The sequence below is a fragment of the Polypterus senegalus genome, chromosome 9 (assembly GCF_016835505.1).
Source record: "Polypterus senegalus isolate Bchr_013 chromosome 9, ASM1683550v1, whole genome shotgun sequence".
Lineage (NCBI taxonomy): Eukaryota > Metazoa > Chordata > Cladistia > Polypteriformes > Polypteridae > Polypterus > Polypterus senegalus.
In genome coordinates this window covers 43,071,359-43,094,922 of record NC_053162.1, presented here as the reverse complement: position 1 = coordinate 43,094,922, position 23,564 = coordinate 43,071,359, and the positions used below count along the sequence as shown (strand labels likewise).

The 23,564-nt window shown below is 37.1% G+C and overlaps 1 protein-coding gene across 1 annotated transcript; it reads left to right on the top strand.

Moving 5' to 3' along the window:
* Positions 1-103: 103 nt before the first annotated feature.
* tmem170a (transmembrane protein 170A) lies at positions 104-21,011 on the top strand. Its single transcript, XM_039763017.1, has 3 exons — positions 104-364; positions 7,685-7,855; positions 20,175-21,011. The coding sequence occupies exons 1-3, from the start codon at positions 322-324 to the stop codon at positions 20,303-20,305; spliced, it is 345 nt and encodes a 114-aa protein (XP_039618951.1). The 5' UTR covers positions 104-321; the 3' UTR covers positions 20,306-21,011.
* The last annotated feature ends 2,553 nt before the right edge of the window (positions 21,012-23,564 follow it).

The following is a 23,564-nucleotide window of genomic DNA, read 5'->3' as shown; positions in this document are numbered from 1 at the left end:
CGTAAATGGCGTGCGTCGCTGAAGTTTGTTGTGAGACTCCCTGAGATTTTGATTGGATACGAAGAGCTCACTATCCAGCTATATTACACTGAAATGCTTAGCTGATTGGTGTAGACTCACGTCAATCTTCTCCCGGACACCGGGGTTACTACAGGTCAGGTAGTGGCTCCAGGTGACGTTGACAGTTTTTATTTGCTGTAATTTGTTTTGGTTGTGATTTTAATAAATTGGGCCTTTGTCACTAAAGCAAGTGAAAATTACGACTCCCGGTGTGAATTTCTACCATTTGATCGCCTTTGAAATATAGTTCATGGACCAGCAATGCAGAACGGGACAAATTCTAAAACGCTACAAGATTTCTCAGGTGAGCGACCGAATCTTGTTTTGTCTGTACACCTTTATTAGTTTGGAAAAACATCGGTGGTGTCCCATCTCAGTTGATTGAAAGATAGATACCAATATTTTATAGCTTTATGCCACTATTCTAATTTATCCGTTTGCTGTCTGTGACCCCGCATATTTTCTGGGAAGTTTAAATGTGTTCTTAGTCAGGACTATGGGCGAAAAAGTGAAAGACGCGCCTCGAGATTGACTAGGAAAATGCAGGTCATATTTTACATTATCATCAAGTTTAGGGGCGCGATGGGCAACTTTAATAGTATTTATTATTTAGTTTCAATATAAGAATTTCTGCCTACTTAACTAGTCATTCATCTGTGTGATGTAAAGACACTGCAGATATTTACGTGATGTCGCCAAGTTGTCTATAGTGCTTTGGGTCATTAAGGTAAAACCTTGTCTGGCAAATGAGATAATAAAGTAAAATATAAACGCCTAGAACTAGTTCGTATCATGTGCAGGCGACACTTATACACATTTATTTATTCATTGTATGTATTATTTTTACTGTTACTCATGTTTTGCCTGTTACATGTCTCAAACTTTATGGTAAGATGTATCCCTCATGAAAATTGTCACTTTCTGACATATTTGAAAACAAGTACTTTTATATGCTTAGCTACTTTATTAGGGGTGCAAGGACAAGATTGATGACAGCAAAAATTGTTTTATGTTTGAAAAAAATATATATACTCCATTTACTTAATAAAAAACTGCATTCTGTTTAAAGCATGGTTACTACAAAGTGATTTATGATGGATGATTACAATAATATTAATTTAACATAGCATTGTTAGACATAGAGGGGATAGTCCATCAGTGGTTCATGGTGCTGTCTCACAGATCCAGCTTCTTGGCCTTGAATTTCATACATAGTTCCTGTTCCATGTAACAAAAGTATTCTTTTTTTGGCCCCTGGAATTCTCTCTCTCTCTCTATCTATCTATCTATCTATCTATCTATCTATCTATCTATCTATCTATCTATCTAATATAATATAATCTTTTTTTTTTTTTAACACACAAGCTCATTAATTATTCACCAGAATTATTAAAGAGAAAGAAAACCTCTGACTCGGCTGTTATAGTCACATTGAGACATTATTCTGGCATATTGCCCTTGGTAAAAATGAGCCTCAGCAGCATTTTTGGCACACATGTGTTGAATAATTTGTTGGATGTAATTACTCTGTGTTCATGTTTAAGAGAGAGGATGTGCAGCATTGTTCATAATGCTACTGAGTTTTGTTTTCTCTCTGTCCATTGTCTATACTTCCATGATGTGAAGAGTGTCTTCCTTAACTGAGCCTGACCTTTTAATTAGCTTGTTGATTAATTAGACCTTTCGTGATGTTACCAGCCTAGCACACCACAGTGTAGAAAATCGTGCTGGCCATCCCAGAGTTGCAGAATATGTGAAGTATGTCACTACCCATCCATTATCCAACCCGTTATATCCTAACTACAGGGTCACGGGAGTCTGCTGGAGCAGATCCCGGCCAACAAAGGGCGCAAGGCAGGAAACAAACCCCGGACAGGGTGCCAGCCCACCGCATATGTCGCTACCCACATTGAAGGAATTTAGTCTCCAAACAAAAAAAAAGTCTTCTCTGACCTTTCTTATATAGTTCATCTGTGTTATGAGACCAGTCCAACCTGACATTGATTTGTACCTTCAATTGATGCACCACATCCACTCTGATTAGTGACTGGGAATAGGTCCTCTTTTGTGTGGCAACCAATTCAATTGTTTTGCTAATGTTAAGCTGCAGACATGTTTTTTCTACATCATCTTATCAATAGACCCCAAAAGTGCAGAATTATCAGAAACTTTGTAAAAAATGACATGACCTGGTGTTGTATTTATAGTCTGAGGGGTACAGAGTGAAGAGGAAAAGAGACGGGACTGTTCTTTGTGGTGTGGCTAACATCCAATCAAAGGCACACAGTCCTTGAGCCAAGATACACAGCTCATCCACCTGCAAATCCGTGAGCTTACCCCTTAACTGTTGTGACTGGATAGTATTGAAGGCTTTGAAGAAATTAAAAAGCATGTTAGGCTAATTAGCAATTTCAAATCAGACTTCTGTTAGAGGCTAATTAGCAATTTCAAATCAGACTTCTGTTAGTGTGTATGTATGGTGTGCGCGAGTTGCCTAGTGTCTGGGACTGGTTCCTACCGTGCTCCGGTTTCTGCCAGGAAGAGTTTGGGCCCTCACCACCCTGAATTGGATTAAATACATTTAAGAATAATAGGTTACTCATAAATATATGTACTGCATCTGGAGGTTTTACACAGAAAATCAGATTATGATGTAATATTGTATTAGAACTCATTAATACAAGCTTAACATACTTGTACTACAGCAAGAAGCAGTGTTGCAGGATCAGCAGACACAAGGGCATTTATTGAGAAGACCTGACGTTAGCAATTCAGAGCAGCTGTCAATGTAAAAACCATTTGAGATAGGAGCTAATGCAGTAAAACAAAGTTAATATACAAGGATTTGATCTAGTAAAAGCAGTTTGAGAATGGTTGAGAGGAAAGGTTTTTCTTAGTCTTGAATTTATGACACTTGGGTATGAACCTTGAGAATGCGTTTTGTTAATAAAAAAAAAAAGAGAAAAGAAAGAAAATCCAGAAAATTGGATCTTTATTCAAAAAATGGAACCCTTGTTTTCTTTCAGGTTTATGCAAATTTCTGAGACCCTTTTTTTGCACAACACAATAACTGTGTTACTCTGGGATAATGGAACTGCATTTTGATTTAGGCAGGTAGTTTTTGCTTTAATATTGTGACTAGGATAGGCTTTATTTCAATGTAATATGCCAAAATCAGTTTTGAAACTACCTTTCGATGTGTTTAGCCCTAGTGAATGGAATGAAATGCTGTGAGTGATGCTTGACCAAAACCATACAATCCAAGTTAGGTATTCCATATGCACCCAAGTTAAACAGTAATTTCAGCTGGTATTACAAATTGAAGACCTTCCAGATTGTGCAATGTTCATTTTAAAATCTATTGTTCATTTATGAAGCATGTCAAGATTGTATTCTATAGGCTATCTTTTAGAGCCTACACAGTATTCTTATTAAGTGAGCTTATATGATTATGTAAAATGAAAAGTGAAACTAAGCACCTAGGTATTTGGAATGTAAAAAGAATTATTACAGCCAGGGTTGAAGACCTAATTAACTTACAGCAAAAGCTAATTGATTATTAGATTGTTTGAAACTTAAATTAGCAGCCACGCGGTACCCAGGATTTGGATTGAAATCTGTTGCACTATAACTGCTTTAAAAATTCAAATGACCATAGAGCTAATGCTTCTTATTTAGATCCAATTGTAAATGAACCCCAAATTCTTTCAACCACCTCATTAACAGAAAGGTAAGCATTTCAAATGCATAAAACCATAATTTTCACAAAAGAGACCATTCAGTCTGTCAGTCTATTTTGATTAGCAAATAACCAAGTTGTCTCACTATCTCATCCAGATACTGTTTAAGAAGTGGATGGTGGTATGTTTATAGTAACTTACAAAGCCATATCTGGTTTGTAGGTATCTTTCTAGTAAGCCATCCATATGAGATGGATGGATGGCTTAACTTCTAGCTGGAGAGTGTGAACTGTAAATCTGTTCTAGTCGAGCATCAGCATAATCTTTTACCCAAAGTAGATTGCATTACAGTATAGCTGCTAATTTTATTTGTTTTACCAAATTAACTAACCAGAAAATGTGCATTCCATATTGCATTAATATTACACTGGGATAAATTCCTAGGATTAGTTTCTGGAGCATGATTCACAAGCACTTTTCACAAATTATTGGAAATATTATTGACAAATATTTTTTCCTTTTATTCAAATAATCTAGTGTTTTATTGTGGAATGGTCCTACTCCTAGGGTGACCCTTTTCTCAATTTCAGATTCTTTCTTACCTTGACCTGAGCCATGTTCCAAATCCCCACTGTAGCACTCATAATGGCCTGTTACGAGTGTTATAGCAGGGAAGATCTACACCTCTATTCTTGCATATAGGTAACTTAAGATTCCTAATGTGCCCTAACCAGAACCAAGCTAATGAGTGTGACAAATCACACTGAAAAACATGGCATCCAATATACCTAGACTCTTTGTCTTAATAAGCATTAGATGGATGGAATGACAGAGAGTCCAGGTCTCTGTTCCAGCATAGTCTCTGTACAGATGGAATGACAGAGACTCTTGGTCTTTTGTATTGCTTGAGCTTATGCTGGTCTTGTGCTTCTTTAATGTGCCTCTTTGACCAATGGGATGTTGTAGTGTAGGGACTCTCCAGTCCAGGCTTCATGCCTTTTGACCAATTTTTTTAGGCATGACTTATATCCATAATTTTCTACCAACCCTCTAGGCCAAACCTGCCTTTGTCCCTGCAAGCTTAGTTTATACTGGGTCTGATCTGGAATTCTCGGAGTAGGAGACACAAATATCTGAACAGAACAGGTCCCTCTTATTTAACTGTCCTGATATGTGATAAGTACAGCAAGTTGCTGCAGATATTTTTATTGTTAGTTGTAAACTGTCTGGTAATTTTAATCTAATATACATTTTAAAAGAAAGTATGCATATCAGTAAAAGACTGCTTCTGTCTTTTAAGTAACCAAATTTTAAATTTGTCATTTAAAGATAATATGCATTTAATTATCAATAATGCTAGATACTAGAAATACACCCCATCAATGTGAAACAACAGCAAAAGAACATAAACATTTTGCACTACTTAAATCTCTTAATTTTTCTTTATTCCTGGAGTACTGTATATTTGAATTCCTTTACAGCTAGTATATTATATTAATGAATTTACAAGTTAAGCAACAAGAATTTATGCTTTGAGTATAGAAATGATTATTAAGTCACATTAAGTAAACTAGTCCATCACAGGACATACTCAAGTTCAATAAACTTGATCAGCAATGTCAACAAGAATAGCATCGATGTAATGTGTCTGTTTATTTGTTGCCATGCTGCTTATTCTTGGTAATGAGAAAAACATCAGATTTAGTTAAAATAATGGAGTTAAGTTTAAAAATAACATTATTAAAAATATGGATAGGTTTCATTTGCAATCAAAGTGTAATTGTTTCAAAATTTTATATTTGTATTCTGTCACACAAACAGTTGTAACCCGAAGCAGTGGCATAATTTATATGAAAACTGGTGCAAAAAAAAAAAAAAAACAGTTTTGCAACATGCTTGCCACAATCTGCACGCTGTTCCACTCCATTCGAAGTAGTGTGGTGCTGGGGTGTCACCCATTGCACGGCTGCGCTCGGGTCCTAATTTGGTATCCTGAGGTGGTTCATCATGTGGTGGGTACGGCAATGCACTGTATCAGTGCATGCTCCCAAACTTTACCACAATACATGCTTGCTTTAAGTCCTTTCTAGTAGGAGAATGTGTGGGGAAATCTCATAACAGGATGTTAAATCTTTAAAAGGATGTTACACCTTTGTAGTTAGTGTAAAACCCTTCACATAACACTGGAAAATACCTTATAAAATTGGTCTAAAAACTCAGAGGTGGCACTTGGTATCCATTGCAGTGTTTATCATGAAAGTGTAATATATTTAACTATCTAGATTGGGGCTGAAAGTAGGCATGTTTAGATAACAAAAACATCATTTGAGATATGAAAGGGGAATCTTGGAAATATGGCTGTTTTGCTGCCACTAGCAATGTTGTCCTTGTTTTTATCACTTTCATTGTTAAATCTACAACATGTATTCTATTAAGAACGCGGTTGCATTTTCCAGAAACTCTTACTTGGTTGCATATGTACCTTTCTATATCACAATCATCCTAATAAACATACCACAAACAAAAAAAATGGTAGATTGAATAGAAATAAATTAGCATTTTGCAACATTAAGCAATAAGAAGCAGTAGAAGTGGGTTTAAATATGTTATTGTGAATCTTTTTTTTTTTATTTTTTACTTTTTTTTGTGATCAATTTTATATTTCAATTTTTGACTAATTTCTGCTTCAATTGCTGAATTATACTGTGGTTACAGCATGTCTCTGAGTGTCTGACTAAGCCGGGACTTTCTGATGTTTTCTGTTTAATGGATGCTTGTGCTTTAAATATTTCGGCTTTCCCTCTAATTATACTGGTCTGATATACATTGTACATCATTTTACCATTTTTTTAAAATGTTTTCTATTGGCTAGTTTAAAATTACAAGTGAATTTACAATTAAGTATACCATAATCTTGTGTTTGATTATTTGAAATCTCAGTGAAAAATATCTAATTACATTTTGATCTGTTACAAGTCAAATAACAGCTATCAGCAGTTTTTGGCTATTTGTGATTAGAGTTACACATTTAGCCAGTTATATTTTGAATAGTTAAAATAAAATTTTATATATCCATTTTTTTTTTAACAACCAGCTGAAATATAATTACAAATTCAGAAAATAAAAATTGAAAGATGTATAGAAGGTTGTGAGAAAGGTCTGTAAATTTTCATCAGTTAAAATGGAATTTCTGATATTTGCAATTTTGAATTCTGACTGCTTTATAATGTAATTACATATGTCACTAATTAGAATTTTGATTAATTAAAATGTAGCGATAGATAACTAAAATTGCCATTTTGTATGCTTTCCATGTACACTACTGTTTATGCTGCTGCTGCCAATTTAAAGATGATTTTTTACAGATGTTGTTAAAACATTGCTGTGTTAATTCAAACAACAGCAACAAAATTTGTGATACTAACTACAATAAAAAAAAATTTGATCATGTATTTATTTCTCTTGTCTATTTTTGCAAAAGTGCTAATACAAATTCACAGGATTTTTGGGTCTTCAATTCATAAGCACTGTATTATGGGAATATGCCTCTCTTGTTTATATTGTATGATGATTTTTTTTTTGTTAGTAAATATTGGTTATGTTTTAGTAAAAAATGCATGCATTTTCCAAGGTTTGCGCATATGAATTTCTAACAGACATGTGGATTATGTAACATGAGTTACATTAAATTTTTTTTCTGTTTTCCATGAAAATTTTTCACATTATTTTCTGGTGGTCACTGTTACTTCACTGTTTTTTTTTTTAAGAAACCTTATTTTCTTTCTGCACAAAAATAATGAGATTAAAATTTTTTTCATGGACACCACTACAAACTAGTTTGAACTATTCCTTTAAATTAACTGAAAGGTTTAATGGAGGAACCATCATGTAATACTGAAGAAATGTCTGTCTTACTCTACAGTATCTTCCTCTGTTTATTTCAGAAATGTGGTATGGAGTTTTCCAGTGGGCTTTGGTATCCTCTCTTGTTGTCCATATACCAGCCAGCCTTTTGGCTCTGTATACGCTCCGGCGTCACAAATATGCTCGGTTCATTCCGGTAGCAGTTCTACTGATGAGCATCTTGGGACCAGTCTGTGGAGGAATGCTTACCAGTAAGTGATATGTATTTTTGCAGAAAATGCTGTTGTTAAACTTGCCTCATTTTCCTAAATCCAAAATTCATGACATCAATCTCAGGATAAGGCAATGTCATTTATAGTGTATGTATGTATGTATGTATATTTATTCTTATGTTAGAGCCTTATTCCAAAATGGATTAAATTCATTTCTATTCTACACACAACACCCCATAATGACAACGTGAAAAAAGTTTACTTGAGGTTTTTGCAAATTTATTAAAAATTAAAAAAGTGATTATATATATATATATAATATACATGTATATATGTCTACTTTGGAATAAGTCCAACTTGGAATACGTCCTGTTTGAACACGAAAAAATTTTGCTTGGTATACGACCTTTGTTTGGAATGCGACTCGCATGCTACCCTTGTTTACCTCTCTTGAGACAAAGCCACGAGCGTCAGTGCGCCAGTTTCTAGCATTCAGTGAACAACCCACGCTATAACTCTGTGAATTTTCACGTGTGTGGTATAGCGGGTCCACAGCTCCTGTCAAAGGCCAGTTTTAAAATAAATAATCGCCGCGTTCACGGCTTGGTGAGGGTGCGTGGTGGCTCTGCAAGTGGATAGTATTGGGCTGAAGCGGTTCTCAGGGCGACTCGCGATGTGGGTGTTTCTCACCTAAGTGCACAGGTGACAGACCATCCGCATTCATGATTGTTCCTGGGGCTGCGGATTTCAGCTGCCATGCCCTCTTGATAAACAGAAGCGCGTGTCGGCTAGAAGGGGAGGAAAAAGAAAGAGAGAACGGACAGGAGGTTGCAGGAGAGAGAGTGCGAGCGCAGAGGCAGGCTCACGATGCAGCTGAACAGGGAGCTTGGGTGTTGGGCCGACACCTGGGGAATAGTAGTAGTGGTCACTCCCGCTGAGTGATCATGGAGCGGGATTGACCGGAAGGAGGTCACTGTGGATCCCAAGATGCTGTCAGGAGGAACCTACTAAGCCAGGGATCGGAGAGGTGAACTGAACAGCTGAAGTAGGCAGAGTAAAGGTCAGCTGCAAGTAGGGCAACCCTCCTGTTGAGAAGCCCAGAGGAGGGAAGCAGGGGGGCCCCCAGGTAAAAAGGCACCGGGCTTCTTGTTGTTGTTGTGTGTTTTTTTTTTTTCTTTTTCTTAAGAATGCATCATGCTGTATTTTAACCTCGTTTTTAAGAAGACTTTTTTTCTATTATTTTTAACCTCCATGTTTCACTTCTGATTTTATGGATTTATTTATTGGAACTTTGGGCATTGCACTTTAATTTGAATACCTTGTTTTGTTGATTGTTTTAATAAAAGCACTTTGCACTTTTTCATTATCCTGTGCTTTGTTGTGCCTCACTGCTAAGCTTGGTGTAGGGTTCAAGGGCCCCCAGACAGCAGATGGGAGCATACAGCAAACCTGCATCGTCACAATGTGATTTTGTGTTTTTTCACATAAATTTTAATTGATCGTTGAAAAGTATGAAGGTGGCATGCGTATCTGGGACATGGCTGCTGCATACCATATGCTGAGAAACTGTATCTACGATTGTGAAAAACAAAGACGTTATTAAAGTAAAGTGAGGTTAAATTTTCATTTATTTCATCTAATTGCTTTTGTATTTATGTATTTTAGTATTAAGCAGTGTTTAAATTTTATACAACCCCATCAATGTATAATATGCCAATAACAATAGAATTTTTTTTCATGGGAACGGATTAATCATTTTTCCATTATTTCTTATGGGAAAAATTAGTTTGGTATACGTTAAGTCCAAGGACCTGGAACATGACCATAATTCATTCCAAAACTCTGGTCGTGAACCGAAGTAATTTTCCCCCCATAGGATTGTATGTAAACACAATTAATCCGTTCCAGACCATACAAACTGTATGTATATATATGTGTGTGTGTATATGTATATATATTGTCACGCACACGCGAGTAGGAGACCGTGGACGGATTTTAATACACCTGGGAAAACATTCGCTGGCAGGGAATGGCGGGGTACTAACTTTCTCCCTGTCCTTTCTTACAGAAAAAAGGACGCTCCGCCGCCATAAGTCGGCTTTGCCCGCACTACGTTTACTTCTGCCCTTCCTCCGCCATCTTGTCCTGACGTCATTGGTCCCAGCATCCCTCACGGTTCCTTCCCAACATTCCTCCACTTCCGGCTCCTCCCTCATAAAATGGCCGCCGACGCCATGCTTCAGCGTCTCGCATTTGAACTGTTTAGTTTATATTTGACCTGCTTTTCTTTTTTGCATTATTGTGGATCGTCTACAATATACGGGGCCGGAAAACCCCAAACCTTTGTGCTGTCTCCTTTTGGAGTTAAAATTATATATATATATATATATACATACATACATACATACATACATACACATATATATATATATATATATATATATATATATATATATATATATATATACACACATATATATATATATATATATATATACACACATACACATATATATATATATATATATATATGTATGTATATATATATGTATCTATACTAATAAAAGGCAACTCACTCACTCATCACTAATTCTCCAACTTCCCGTGTAGGTAGAAGGCTGAAATTTGGCAGGCTCATTCCTTACAGCTTACTTACAAAAGTTGGGCAGGTTTCACTTCGAAATTCTACGCCTAATGGTCATAACTGGAAGGTATTTTCTCCATTAACTGTAATGGAGTTGAGCTGGCAATGACGGGGGCGGAGTTTCGTGTGACATCATCACGCTCTCACGTAATCACGTGAACTGACTGTCAACGCAGTGCGTAGAAAACCAGGAAGACCACCAAAAAGCGCTTAAGAAAACATGCATTATATAATTGAGAAGGCAGCGAAACAATAAGAAGAGTGACATATACTACCATATTCATGACTGCTGCTACCTCGAAAGAAAGCAAGGTGTAAACCTAAACTTTAAATTAAGTTCATAGACAGGCTACGCTGGCGTTTCACATGCCCACAGGTAATGCGGGATACAAGTTTAATGAGAGGACGCAGGATATAAACGAGTTTTGATCACTTTATAACTAAGTTAAAATTGTAGGTGAAGGGTGTGCTTATGCAAATTCCGAGAGACTGTGTTTGTGGGGATTGACAGTTAAGGCGGGTGGGGGAGTCACGTCATCATCTCCCCTCCCATTCATCTCATTTGGCTCTGAGCTGAGCTCTGCAGCTAACGCCGTCTTCCGAAGCAACTTGGTCAGACTGCCACCAAATACTCACAGAAAAATCCACAAGTTAATACACACGCTGTCTCTATAGAGTTTCTCCACACTGAATCCTCCAGGCACTACTTACAAAAGGTTACATTGACAATCGGTTACGCTATTTTTAAAATCTTTCCTTTTCTTAGCACAACCACAGCTGAGAAGCTTGATGCATGTGCTCCATAACGCTAAAAATAATGCATTTAATCACACTTTGCATTACAAGCACAGGGGAGCTTTTGTCAATGCATGATTTCCTGGTACACCGATTACTTTGATCAGCCCATCCCGATTCAAGTATGAAAAAATATGAGGTTAACACAGAAAAACATCACCAATTCAACCTTTATGAATAATCGATTCGCCATCAATAATTGTTTTGGTAAAGCCATCCTCCTTCCATTTTATAATTTTTCCGCCACTAGCCGTGATTAAATGAACGGTAAATAAAGTAAGAGCAAAGCGAGGGTGACTTATTTAGGCAGGCATATATATGACAGCAACACTCATGACAATGTCAATCATGTTACGCTATTATTAAAATGTTTCCTTTTCTTTTTCATTACTTCTTTAACACACTACTTCTCCGCTGCGAGGGTGGGTATTTTGCTATATATATATTGTCACAAGAACGAGACATGGACAGATAAAGAGTTGGGGCAGCCACCCGTATATTGTGGTATCCTGGCTGCAAAGTCGTTTTCTTATAGAAATACAGAGCACTGAAGTGCATACAACCGAGTCCAAAACAAGACTGAGGAAACAAAGGAAAAGGGGCAGGTTTTAAAGGGGGAGACAGGAAGTGAGGTCGCATGGATCTGGCACGTGGTCTTCCACCATATATACATATATATCATATAATATATGAATGACCTCCAAAGAGCGCTGAGACTTTTGATATCATGAACGTGTCTGCAAAAACTGTGGTCTCCTGCCCTGCAAAAGTCGAGCAGCCAGCGCGCGTGCATAGCTGTGCCGGCCTTTGAGACGCTGACACGCACACGAGTAGAGGACTGACAGTGCCATCACAGCCGATTAATGGCGAGGACGTCTCACCAGTCTACACAAGACCCACCGCGACTGTCGTCAAAAGGCGATCATAACATCAGCGAACACATCTCTCTATACTATATAAAAGAAAAAGGCAACTTTCCTTTCTTTACACCTTTTTTCCTTTTATCCCAAACCAAAGCCTTTCTCGCTTAACACTGCAGAGGACACAAAACTAATTTTCTTTAAATGCCGGTAAGGCACATTACCAGAGGCACAAATTTGAACGTGTTCACATAGAAAATGTAATTTCTATACCACAGCCGTCGTGTAGCCTTTCAAAAGGGATCTACTACCGAGAGATGATCCATATACATTTTAGCTGCTGTTAGTTACTTACCTGTTGTATTACACAGTCTTTAAAATGTAGTTTACCCAACCACTCCAGTAGTGCTCAATGTACCTGTACTTCTTAAAACGTTAATGTTTTACTGTTTAATAACTTATAGACTATATTTTATTATTTCTCCCTTGCACTCAGTGACCAAAGCTATACACACACATATATAAAAGCTATACACACAAGTATATGTATGTGTGTATATATATATATATGTATGTATGTATGTATGTGTGTAAATATAAATATTTATATATATATATACACACACATACGCGCACGTCACGTGCTGTCGTATGCATACATACATACACACATATATATAATTTGTGTGTGTGTATGTATGTATGTATGTGTGTGTATATATGATGTAGATAGGTATGTGTGTATATATATGTGTATATATATATGTATGTGTGTGTGTGTGTGTGTGTGTGTGTGTGTATGTATGTATGTATGTGTATGTGTGTATATATATATATATATATATATATATGACAGCAGTAATCCAAGCTGTGAGAAAACAGTAAAAAGGAGGTGTGTCAGACGTTGTGGTACATTTTCTGATGCAGCTACCGAAAACAACTTCGTGACGCTGCCGCCAAATACACAAAACAATTACTTTGACAATCATGTTATATTATTTTTAAAATGTTTCCTTTTCTTTTTCATAAATTCTTTAACACACTACTTCTCCGCTGCCAAGCGGGTATATATATATAATAATAGATAGATAGATAGATATGAGAATATATATATATATATATATATATATATATATATATATATATATATATATATATATATATATATATATATATATATATATATATATATATATATATATATATATATATATATATATATAATAGATATATATAGATATAGAGATATATAGAGATATATAGAGATATACAGTGGAGGAAATAATTATTTGACCCCTCACTGATTTTGTAAGTTTGTCCAATGACAACGAAATGAAAAGTCTCAAAACAGTATCATTTCAATGGTAGGTTTATTTCAACAGTGGCAGATTGCACATCAAAAGGAAAATCGAAAAAATAACTTTAAATAAAAGATAGAAATTGATTTGCATTCAAATCCAATAGAAAAATATCTTCATTAAATACATCCATCCATCCATTTTCTAACCCGCTGAATCCGAATACAGGGTCACGGGGGTCTGCTGGAGCCAATCCCAGCCAACACAGGGCACAAGGCAGGAACCAATCCAGGGCAGGGTGCCAACCCACCACAGGACACACACAAATACACCCACACACCAAGCACACACTAGGGCCAATTTAGAATCCCCAATCCACCTAACCTGCATGTCTTTGGATTGTGGGAGGAAACCGGAGCGCCCGGAGGAAACCCACGCAGACACAGGGAGAACATGCAAACTCCACGCAGGGAGGACCCGGGAAGCGAACCCGGGTCTCCTAACTGCGAGGCAGCAGCGCTACCACTGCGCCACCGTGCCGCCCTCATTAAATACAACGAGGTTAAAACAATGCTTAGATCTATCTCTTTAAAAGCAAGCCTGGTGCATTCTTTAACTGCCTTCTCAGCCTTATGCCTCCAGCCATCTCTCTCACGCGTGTGCGTGTCTGTGTCTGTGTGTCTCTCTCGCCCGTGTCTCTCTCTCTCTCTCTCTCTCTCTCGCGCTCGCTCGCGTCTGTGTGTGTCACTCGGTCTCGTGTGTGTGTGTGTGTAATATGTATATATCTATACTAATAAAAGGCAAAGCCCTCACTCACTCACTCACTCACTCACTCACTGACTCATCACTAATTCTCCAACTTCCCGTGTGGGTGGAAGGCTGAAATTTGGCAGGTTCATTCCTTACAGCTTCCTTACAAAAGTTGGGCAGGTTTCATTTCGAAATTCTACGTGTAATGGTCATAACTGGAAGCTGTTTTTCTCCATTTACTGTAATGGAGATGAGCTTGAACGCCCGGGGGAGTTTCGTGTGACATCATCACGCCTCCACGTAATCACGCAGTACATACAAAATCAGGAAGACCTCCAAAAGCGCTGAAGAAAACATGCATTATATAATTGAGAAGGCAGCGAAACAATAAGAAGCGAGCGAGTGACATATACAACCATATTGATGAGTTCTGCTACTTCGGAAACAAAGCACGATGTAAACCTACACTTTAAATTAAGTTCATAGACAGGCTGCCACTGGCGTTTGTAATTTAGTGCCTGCCCATATAAGGCCGTCCGTCAGCGGCAATCCAATAGCAAACTCCCACTAAATATTCATGGGTTAAGGACTGTGCTTATGCAGAGGAAGATGAGATGGTCAGCGTGGTGTTTGGCACAAACTCGGCTAAACTGCGAGAGAAAGTTTTAAGTGCCAGGACTAAGGTAACATTAAATACAGCCATGGACATAGCACGAGATGGCACCAGCACAACTGGGGAACTTCGATGCATGTACACCGAGCGGCTCACGTGAACTGACGCAGTGCACAGATAAAAAGCAACAGTTCCAAAGAGCGCTGAACAAAACCGAATTACACAATTGAAAAGGCAGCAAAAATATGAAGCGTCTGATAAGCATATTCATAAATGCTGCTACTGTGGAAACAAAGCACACGGTGGAAAAGTCAATGTCCCGCTAAAGGAAGACAGTGTAAAAAACCCGTGCATGCAGTGTGTCAGGTCTCGGATAAAGAAGAAGACGAGCTGTTTATTGATGCAGTAAGAAACGAATCGATGAATGAAACCTGTCATCTTTACAACGATTGACAAACACGGAATGTAACTTGAACACAACACATCCTACAAATACAAACCTGATTGAAAGAAATAATGATAATCAAATCCTTGATGACAGCAACACTCAGTAACACTCACAAAACAAATACTGTATATTGACAGTCATGTTACGTTATTTTTAAAATGTTCCCTTTTCTTTTCTAGCTTTTTAACACACTACTTCTCGCTGCGATACGGGTATATATATATGTATATATATATCCCGATCTACATACTCGAATAATGGATACTTTATTCGCCATCAATGATTGTTTTGGTAAAGCCATACTCAGTGTATTCATTAGATGAACGGTAAAAAAGTAAGAGCGAGGGGAGGATGACTTATTGAGGCATGCAGGCTGTAGTGCGCGTCAACTCTATCTGAATTGCGCGATCACATTTGAAAAAATATATCTTTTCAAGTTCTATTTAGTCCATATGTGTCAAACTCAAGGGCCGCGGGCCACATCCGGCCCGGCGTGTAATTATATCCAGCCCGCGAGATCATTTTATATACTGTATTATTGTTATTAATGGCCGGGTATATGAAGCGCTGGTAACACAATAAACTACAGATCCCATAATGCAGCGCTTCAGCTGCCTTGCCAACACTTACCGTTAATCAAGTCTAGCTTATGATGCTGCAAGTTATTGCGAAGCTAGCTCACACGATGCTGAAGAGAAAAGTTGATTCTGAAAATAGAGCCTTTAAAAACCGATGGGAGGCTGAGTATATGTTTACTGAACCCGTGTGTCTCATTTGTGGAGCTAATGTGGCTGTAATTACAGAATTTAATCTAAGACGGCACTATGAGACAAAACATCAGGGAGTTCTGTGTTGTGGAGATTCTCAGGATGGATTGCAGGTGCTCATCAGTGAGGCTGAAAGACCTGAATGCAATGCAGAAGATACAGAAAGCAGAAGAATTAAATAAGAATCTGACACCAGCGGACGTTTTACCGTGCACAATCACAAAGTGATTTCAAGTGAAGTTGCTTTTATGGGAGACACAAATGCACCAGTGCAACTTTCCCTGTTGCCAAGTAATGTTAAACCAAGTCGTCACTACGGTGTTCCCAAATACGCACTTTGCTGATAAACCGAGCGCACTGAGTTTGCACGGCGCTTTGGTGACTTTGAAGAACAAAAAAAGTCCGTCTACATGCGGCTCGAACCTTGTGCATGTTTGGTAGCACATATCTGTGTGAGAAGCTCTTCTCAGTGATAAAGACTAACAAAACAGCACACAGGAGTCGCCTCACTGATGAGCACCTGCAAGCCATCCTGAGAATCTCCACAACACAGAACCTCACACCAAACATAAACGAACCTGTTGCCAAAAATAGATGCCAGGCGTCCAGCTCTAAAATGACATATGAGCAAAGACAACTTAATGATTTGATTTGTTATTGCTGAAAGGAACACATTTTATTTATATTTCCAGGTTTTGTTATGCAGCATGTTCATATTTGAATTTGTATAATTTTGAAAGGATATATTTTTATGGAGAGCAAAATCTTTTGGGATATTTAAAATCTAAGTTTATTTTTATATAAATTTACATAAGAGTAAAGAAATTTGAATGTTTGTTCTTTTAAGTTATTTAAGGTTTGAGTTGATTTATTCACGAATAATATTCCTGTCTGTTTTTACCATTCCTACCAAAGATATTTCTGTCGACTAAATAAAAATTCCTTCTATTTAAAATTTAAATAGAACTTGAACAAATATGATAGTTCATAATATCCACGCAGACTTGCACATAAGAGCGGGAGTTATCCGTTTTAACAAGCAGCGTATTGCACTGATACGAAATAGCTGTGTGTGTATATATGTAGATATGTATGTATATGTGTATATATATATGTTTATATATGTGTGTGTGTGTGTGTGTGTGTGTGTGTGTGTGTGTGTGTGTATATGTGTATGTATGTGTATATATGTATGATATATATATATGTATGTATATATGTGTATATGTATATATATATATATATATATATATTATGTGTGTGTATATATGTATATATATATATATATATATATATATATATATATATATATATGACAGCAACACTCATCACTCACAACAGTGACAAAACAATTACATTGACAATCATGTTACATTATTTTCAAAATGTTTCCTTTTCTTTTTCATTGCTTCTTCAACACACTACTTCTCCGCTGGGAAGCGCGGGTATTTTGCTATATATATATTGTCACAAGAACGAGACATGGACAGATAAAGAGTTGGGGCAGCCACCCGTATATTGTGGTATCCTGGCTGCAAAGTCGTTTTCTTATAGAAATACAGAGCACTGAAGTGCATACAACCGAGTCCAAAACAAGACTGAGGAAACAAAGGAAAAGGGGCAGGTTTTAAAGGGGGAGACAGGAAGTGAGGTCGCATGGATCTGGCACGTGGTCTTCCACCATTGGCTCGAGCGGAGGTGACATCAGAGGGACTGGAGCTGGTGTGGCCGACTTCCATTGGCTCAGTCCCGGAAGTGATGTCAGGAGATCCAGGTGAAATCCCCCGGGGATGGTCTACAGGCAAGGGAGAAAAAGAGTCAGTGCACTCTGCCACACCCCGGCATGCCTCCGAACTGCCTTCACTCAAGCCCTTTAGCTGCCTCCCATGCACACGTGTGTGACAATATATATATATATATATGAATGACCTCCAAAGATCGCTGAGACTTTTGATATCATGAACGAGTCTGCAAAAACGGGGGTCTCCTGCCCAGCAAAAGTCGAGCAGCCAGCGCGTGTGCATAGCTGTGCCGGCCTTTGAGACGCTGACTGCGCTTCTGCCTTAAGTCAAAGTGAGCACTTTTAATTTTTCATCCTCCCCCTGCGCTATAGCCCAGACAAGTGCAAACACGGACCCCTTTTCTACACCACGGCAAAATAATATTAAGGCGATTCACACTTTCTTTTGCACGTATACGATTATGAGGTCCTCAGCTCGGATTATGAAGACACGCATAGGAGTGGAGGACTGACAGTGCTATCACAGCCGATTAATGGCGGGGACGTCTCACCAGTCTACACAAGACCCACCGCGACTGTCCCCAAAAGGCGATAATAACGTCAGCGAACACATCCCTCTATACTATATAAAAAAAGGCAACTTTCCTTTCTTTACACCTTTTATCCCAAACCAAAGCCTTTCTCTCTTAACACTGCAGAGGACACAAAACTAATTTTCTTTAAATGCCGGTAAGGCACATTACCAGAGGCACAAATTTGAACGTTCACATAGAAAATGTAATTTCAATGTACCTGTACTTCTTAAAACGTTAATGTTTTACTGTTTAATAACTTCTAAACTATAATTTAGTATTTTTCCCTTGCACTCAGTGACCAAACCTATACACACACATATAGACACATACATACAAACATACATACACACAAGTATATGTGTGTGTGTGTATGTATGTATGTATGTATGTATGTATGTATGTATGTATGTATATAATTTGTGTATGTATGAATGTGTGTGTATAGCAATCCAAGCTGTGAGAAAACAGTAAAAAGGAGGCGTGTCAGACGTTGTGGTACATTTTCTGATGCAGCTACCGAAAACAACTTTGTGACGCTGCTGCCAAATACACAAAACAATTACATTGACAATCATGTTACGTTATTTTCAAAATGTTTCCTTTTCTTTCTCTTTCCTTCTTTAACACACTACTTCTCCGCTGCCAAGCGCGGGTATTCTGCTAGTTCTACAATAAAATAAAAAGACAAATAACCTTAAAGGTCAATCATCACCCCAGAAGCAGGTAGTAGACATCAGGTGGTATAAGTTTACCAAATTTCAGGTCAATAGGTCAAACGGTTTGCGAGCCACAGGTGATTTAAAATCATGGCCAGACAAATCAACAGCCATGGTAGCATATTATAGATAAAGATAGTATATAATTTCTTTTTTTGTCAGTTTTTTTCTAAAGTTTTTATTATAATATGCTCATTGTATTTTAGTCATTAATAAAAATGAGGAATAAAAATTTAACATGCAAATAAAAATAAATGTACCCTGTATTAATCCCCAAGGGGACATTTTCTTTTCACATGACCTTTTAAGGGTCATAGTGCAAAAAAGAGCATGCAAATTTAAACTTGTGATATCCACAGGAATGTGAAAAGTAAGAACACTTTCTTTCATTTCAATATTTTACATATCAGAACAGAAATAACAACCATCTAGTCATTACTAAGTCCTAGAATTGAATAAATTGAACTTTCCATGAAAAAATAAGGCGGTTTTTAAATGGCTGTATTTCTAGGCTATTACTGGTTCTTATATGGGTACTGTGCTCCTCTTAGTATGAGCAAAATGTTAAGTCTTATTTATTTGATGAATCCTTCATATTCTTAACAAAATTGAAATGTTATATTTGTGTAACAAGCACAACAAGTTAAAGCCACAAACAGTGAATTCTGTTAGAGCTCATTATCTTAAAGTCTGCTCTGTGCTTCAAATTCATCTTGCTGGTCACAAAGTCACATTCACCTTATGGAAAATATTCCACTTATATGAAAATATTGTCTAGGTGTGTGGTGGTAGGCTGTGTGTTTTAAGTTGAAGAATTAACAGAATAAGTTACTGTTAAGCTTTTCATTTAAATAAACGGTCTGAATGCATTTTGAATGTGAATCACAATGTGAATCATGAGGCTAACAACAATGACATGGAGGGCTTGACAAAGATTGTGTTTTAAACATGTCCATAATTTTCTTCCAACAAATGGCCTATGTAGAGCTGCAGTCCTAGGCATCTTTGGCTACCTGCGGTCAATGTTAAGCAGAAGAACTGGTGTAAAATATAAACATTTATGCAGTATATAATATAGAAAAGTACCTTTGGTACACTTGATATTTACACTAAAGACTCTGACACTTTGTTTTTTAATTTTTTTTATATAGGTGCTGCAATTGCTGGAGTGTATAAAGCTGCTGGCAAGGGAATGGTTTATTTGGAGGCATTTATTCTAGGAATTGGACAAACATTTTGTGTTGTGGTGATTTCCTTCCTACGAGTCCTGGCAACATTGTAGCAGACTGCCTTTTCAACACTGGAAGAAATAAAACAACAGTTTCAAAGGATAAATAAAACCAGGCTGGTATGGAGGCCAATCCTTCTAATATGAGGCCTTGCAATTTCACTAGGGGGCACCTTATTTAGTTTGGGGTTCCTTTCTCTGCCAACAGGATCTGTGAGGATTTTTTTATTTTTTTTTATTTTGAGAAACATTCAGGTAAATTTTGCATTAATACAACCACTGTTCTTGTTCAACGTTTTACCTCACTTTTTTTTATGAAAAGAAAGGACTTTGCAAGTCTGAATACTAATAAAGTATCAGCCTTGAATAGAATAATAAATGTATGATGGGTATGCTTCAAATTTCTTTGCTGATGATTTCTTCAGCATGGCACTGGGGAAAAAGAGAATTTGCCAGTGTTTTCTGTGCCATTATGTTTAAGTAATCTTGAGGGCATGGGATTTTGAAATGGTCAGATTGCTGTGGAGTTGCAGTTCAATTCAAAATGTTAAACCTCATGTGCAAATAATGTGCTCTCCTCTAAGAACTTCTACTGGAGTCCATAATGTTTCATTGTTATTTTTTTGTTCAAGTTAACTTTGTTATTGGTGGAAAGGACTATGCATATCACCTTAAACCAATACAAGAGCACAGGGAACACAGTGCTTTTGCTATAGATTAATTGGTTTTTGTTTTTTTAATAAATTTAAGAATAAGCTAAGATGCATATGATCCTTTTATTTCTGTCAATATGCCACAAAACAGTGAACTAAAGCAGATGTGTGGCTAACCTAATTCAATATATTAGCATTTATCACACAGGTTTTGCAACAGATTTTTCTGAGTGCAGGAATTGCATTCAGTTTTCATTATCATTACTCCATTGTGCTACTGCCATTTCTTGGAGAAATGAGTAAGCAGCATGCACCCCAAAACCTGTCCCCTCTTTCTTTCCTTATATAGAAGTTTCACTTGAACTTCATATTTCAGAAAACATATCTTTTTCTGCAAGAATCTGCTGCTTATAGCATTATTTCCCAGGCCCTGTCCTGCTGCAATCAACCTGTGGCTACTGTGTTCTTTTGGAGTCACTGTAATAATCACAGAGGTATAAGTAGTATTAAGAAGCTGGCATATATATATATATATATATTTTTTTGCCATTTGCTAAAAAATGAATGAGACTAAAGAGTTTGCACTACAGTAATATTTCTGCTTACAATAGGTGATGAATCCAGTCATACTGGGTGCAACAAAAATATATTTGTATTAAAAATGTCTGACAGAAATGACTCTCTCACCATGGCCTATATGAATTGTCCTTTAAGTAATACATTTTCTCAAAAATTAGAAGTTGCATAGGACTGCCAGGACTGAGTTTGTGACAAACAGAGCTTATGCCTTACTTATTTAAGGTCCTTCCTTAGGAATTTTCTTTCATTACTTATTATGAAAAAAATATGTATTTTGAAATGGTAATTTCTTATATGAATTGTTAACACTCATAATACATCAAGTGTCATTTTAATAAAGTAAGCCCTACCTCTCTGTGTAACCCTTTGGGGAGTAAACACACACCTCTTTGCCAATTCACTAACACAGTTCTTTGCAGAACTGCCTCCTCCACCCTTCCATTTCATCAAGCTCAATTATTTATTAAATATCTTGGGGCACGGGTGTCAAACTCCAGGCCCGGAGGGCCGCAGTGGGTGCAGGTTTTCTTTCTAACACTTTTCCTAATCAGTGTCCAGTTTTCACTGTTACTTAACTTCTTTTCCCTCTATTTTAATAGCCCTATTTTTAAGAATTAAGTCTTCTGAATTGATTCTTTTCTTCATTAAATGACAGCCAAACAGAAATGAGACTTGAAACGAGCCAACAGATGACCAGCTAAATTGGGGCTTCAAACTCCAACCAGTTCCTTAATGATACGCTGATTCTTGCTGTTAATTAAACCCATTATTCAATTCCATGGCTTGTTGTTGCTCTCTTTTTGCCATAGCAGACTTTTCCAAAACTGTTGATATTCTCTTTTTTTTTTTTTCCTAAGAACTCCTAAAATGTTTTGGTAACTTGAGGGATCAACCTTACTAAGACCTTCATCTTTATTTTCAGATTTTGTTTGATGGGTACAGGTGAGCTGTTTATGTCCTGTTTGTTTTATGTCTCATTACTGTCTGGCTGCTAATTAAGGAAAAAAACAACTAAGGTGCCTGAGTCAAGCTATTTAAAGCTATGACTAAAGAAGTTAATTAGCATCAAAAACTGGTCACTAATTAAGAAGATGGTTAGAATGAAAACCTGCAGCCACTGTGGCCCTCCAGGACTGGAGTTCAACACCCCTGTCTTAGGGAGTTCTTGTTCACTGGGTGTAAGGATACTAATGATTAGAAATCAGTTCAGCTACCTTGCCCATGTTGATGCATAGTCTTCTGTTCATAGTTCAGCACAATATTGAAAAAGCAAGAAAGTTTAACCTTGCCCGAGCAAAGAATTTTTTTGTTACTTTTTCCGAGTCAGTAGCTACATCGGGCTGGTTGGATGTGGGTATTTATCAATTCTGCTTTGTCCTTCTTCGACTAGATTTTGGTCCACCATTGGAGGATAAGATAACAGAAACTGCTAAAATTATCCTCCTACAGTATTTATAAGTAATGCAACCTTAAAGTATGATTTAATAGGATCTTACAGGCTGGGCAGCAATTTACTTTGTCAGAATATGAATTTGGGAATCTTGCATTTAAAATAACAGTTATTCCTAGAATTGGTGCAAAATAGAAAATACACATCCTACGTGAAAACAAATCCTACTGAAGTTCTAAGGGATGTTGTACTTTAGTGGCAGATGTCTTTCACACTAGAGACTTTATGAAACTCCCTATAACCTCATAAACCTAAAATGTTAAATCCCACAAAATCCAATTTATGGTAGAAGGTGACCGAACCTATCAAATCAACACCTTGAACAAGCCATGAAACAGCCTTATTGCTGGGCTCACTTATACCCAACCATACTCATGCTGACACAAGGTCTATTTGGAATCGCCAATTAATGTATCTGACATATTTTTGGAGATGTGGGAGGCAAACATGCCTATACAATCTGCAATCATTTAATCATGTGGAAGTACATAATGGTCTGGCTAAATGACTTGCTTCATTTCTAATATTATGAAAATACCTCAGAACAATTAAATGGGTCTACTAATGTATCTTTCCCTCTGTATGATAATTTTATTCTGCAGCACAGTTTCTTTAATGTGCTGTTTTATGT

Coding starts and splice junctions, on each gene's coding strand:
- tmem170a (XM_039763017.1), top strand. CDS start 322: ATGCAGAACGGGACAAATTCTAAAACGCTACAAGATTTCTCAG. Junction 365..7,684: donor AACGCTACAAGATTTCTCAG/GTGAGCGACCGA, acceptor TGTTTATTTCAG/AAATGTGGTATGGAGTTTTC. Junction 7,856..20,174: donor CTGTGGAGGAATGCTTACCA/GTAAGTGATATG, acceptor TTTTTTATATAG/GTGCTGCAATTGCTGGAGTG.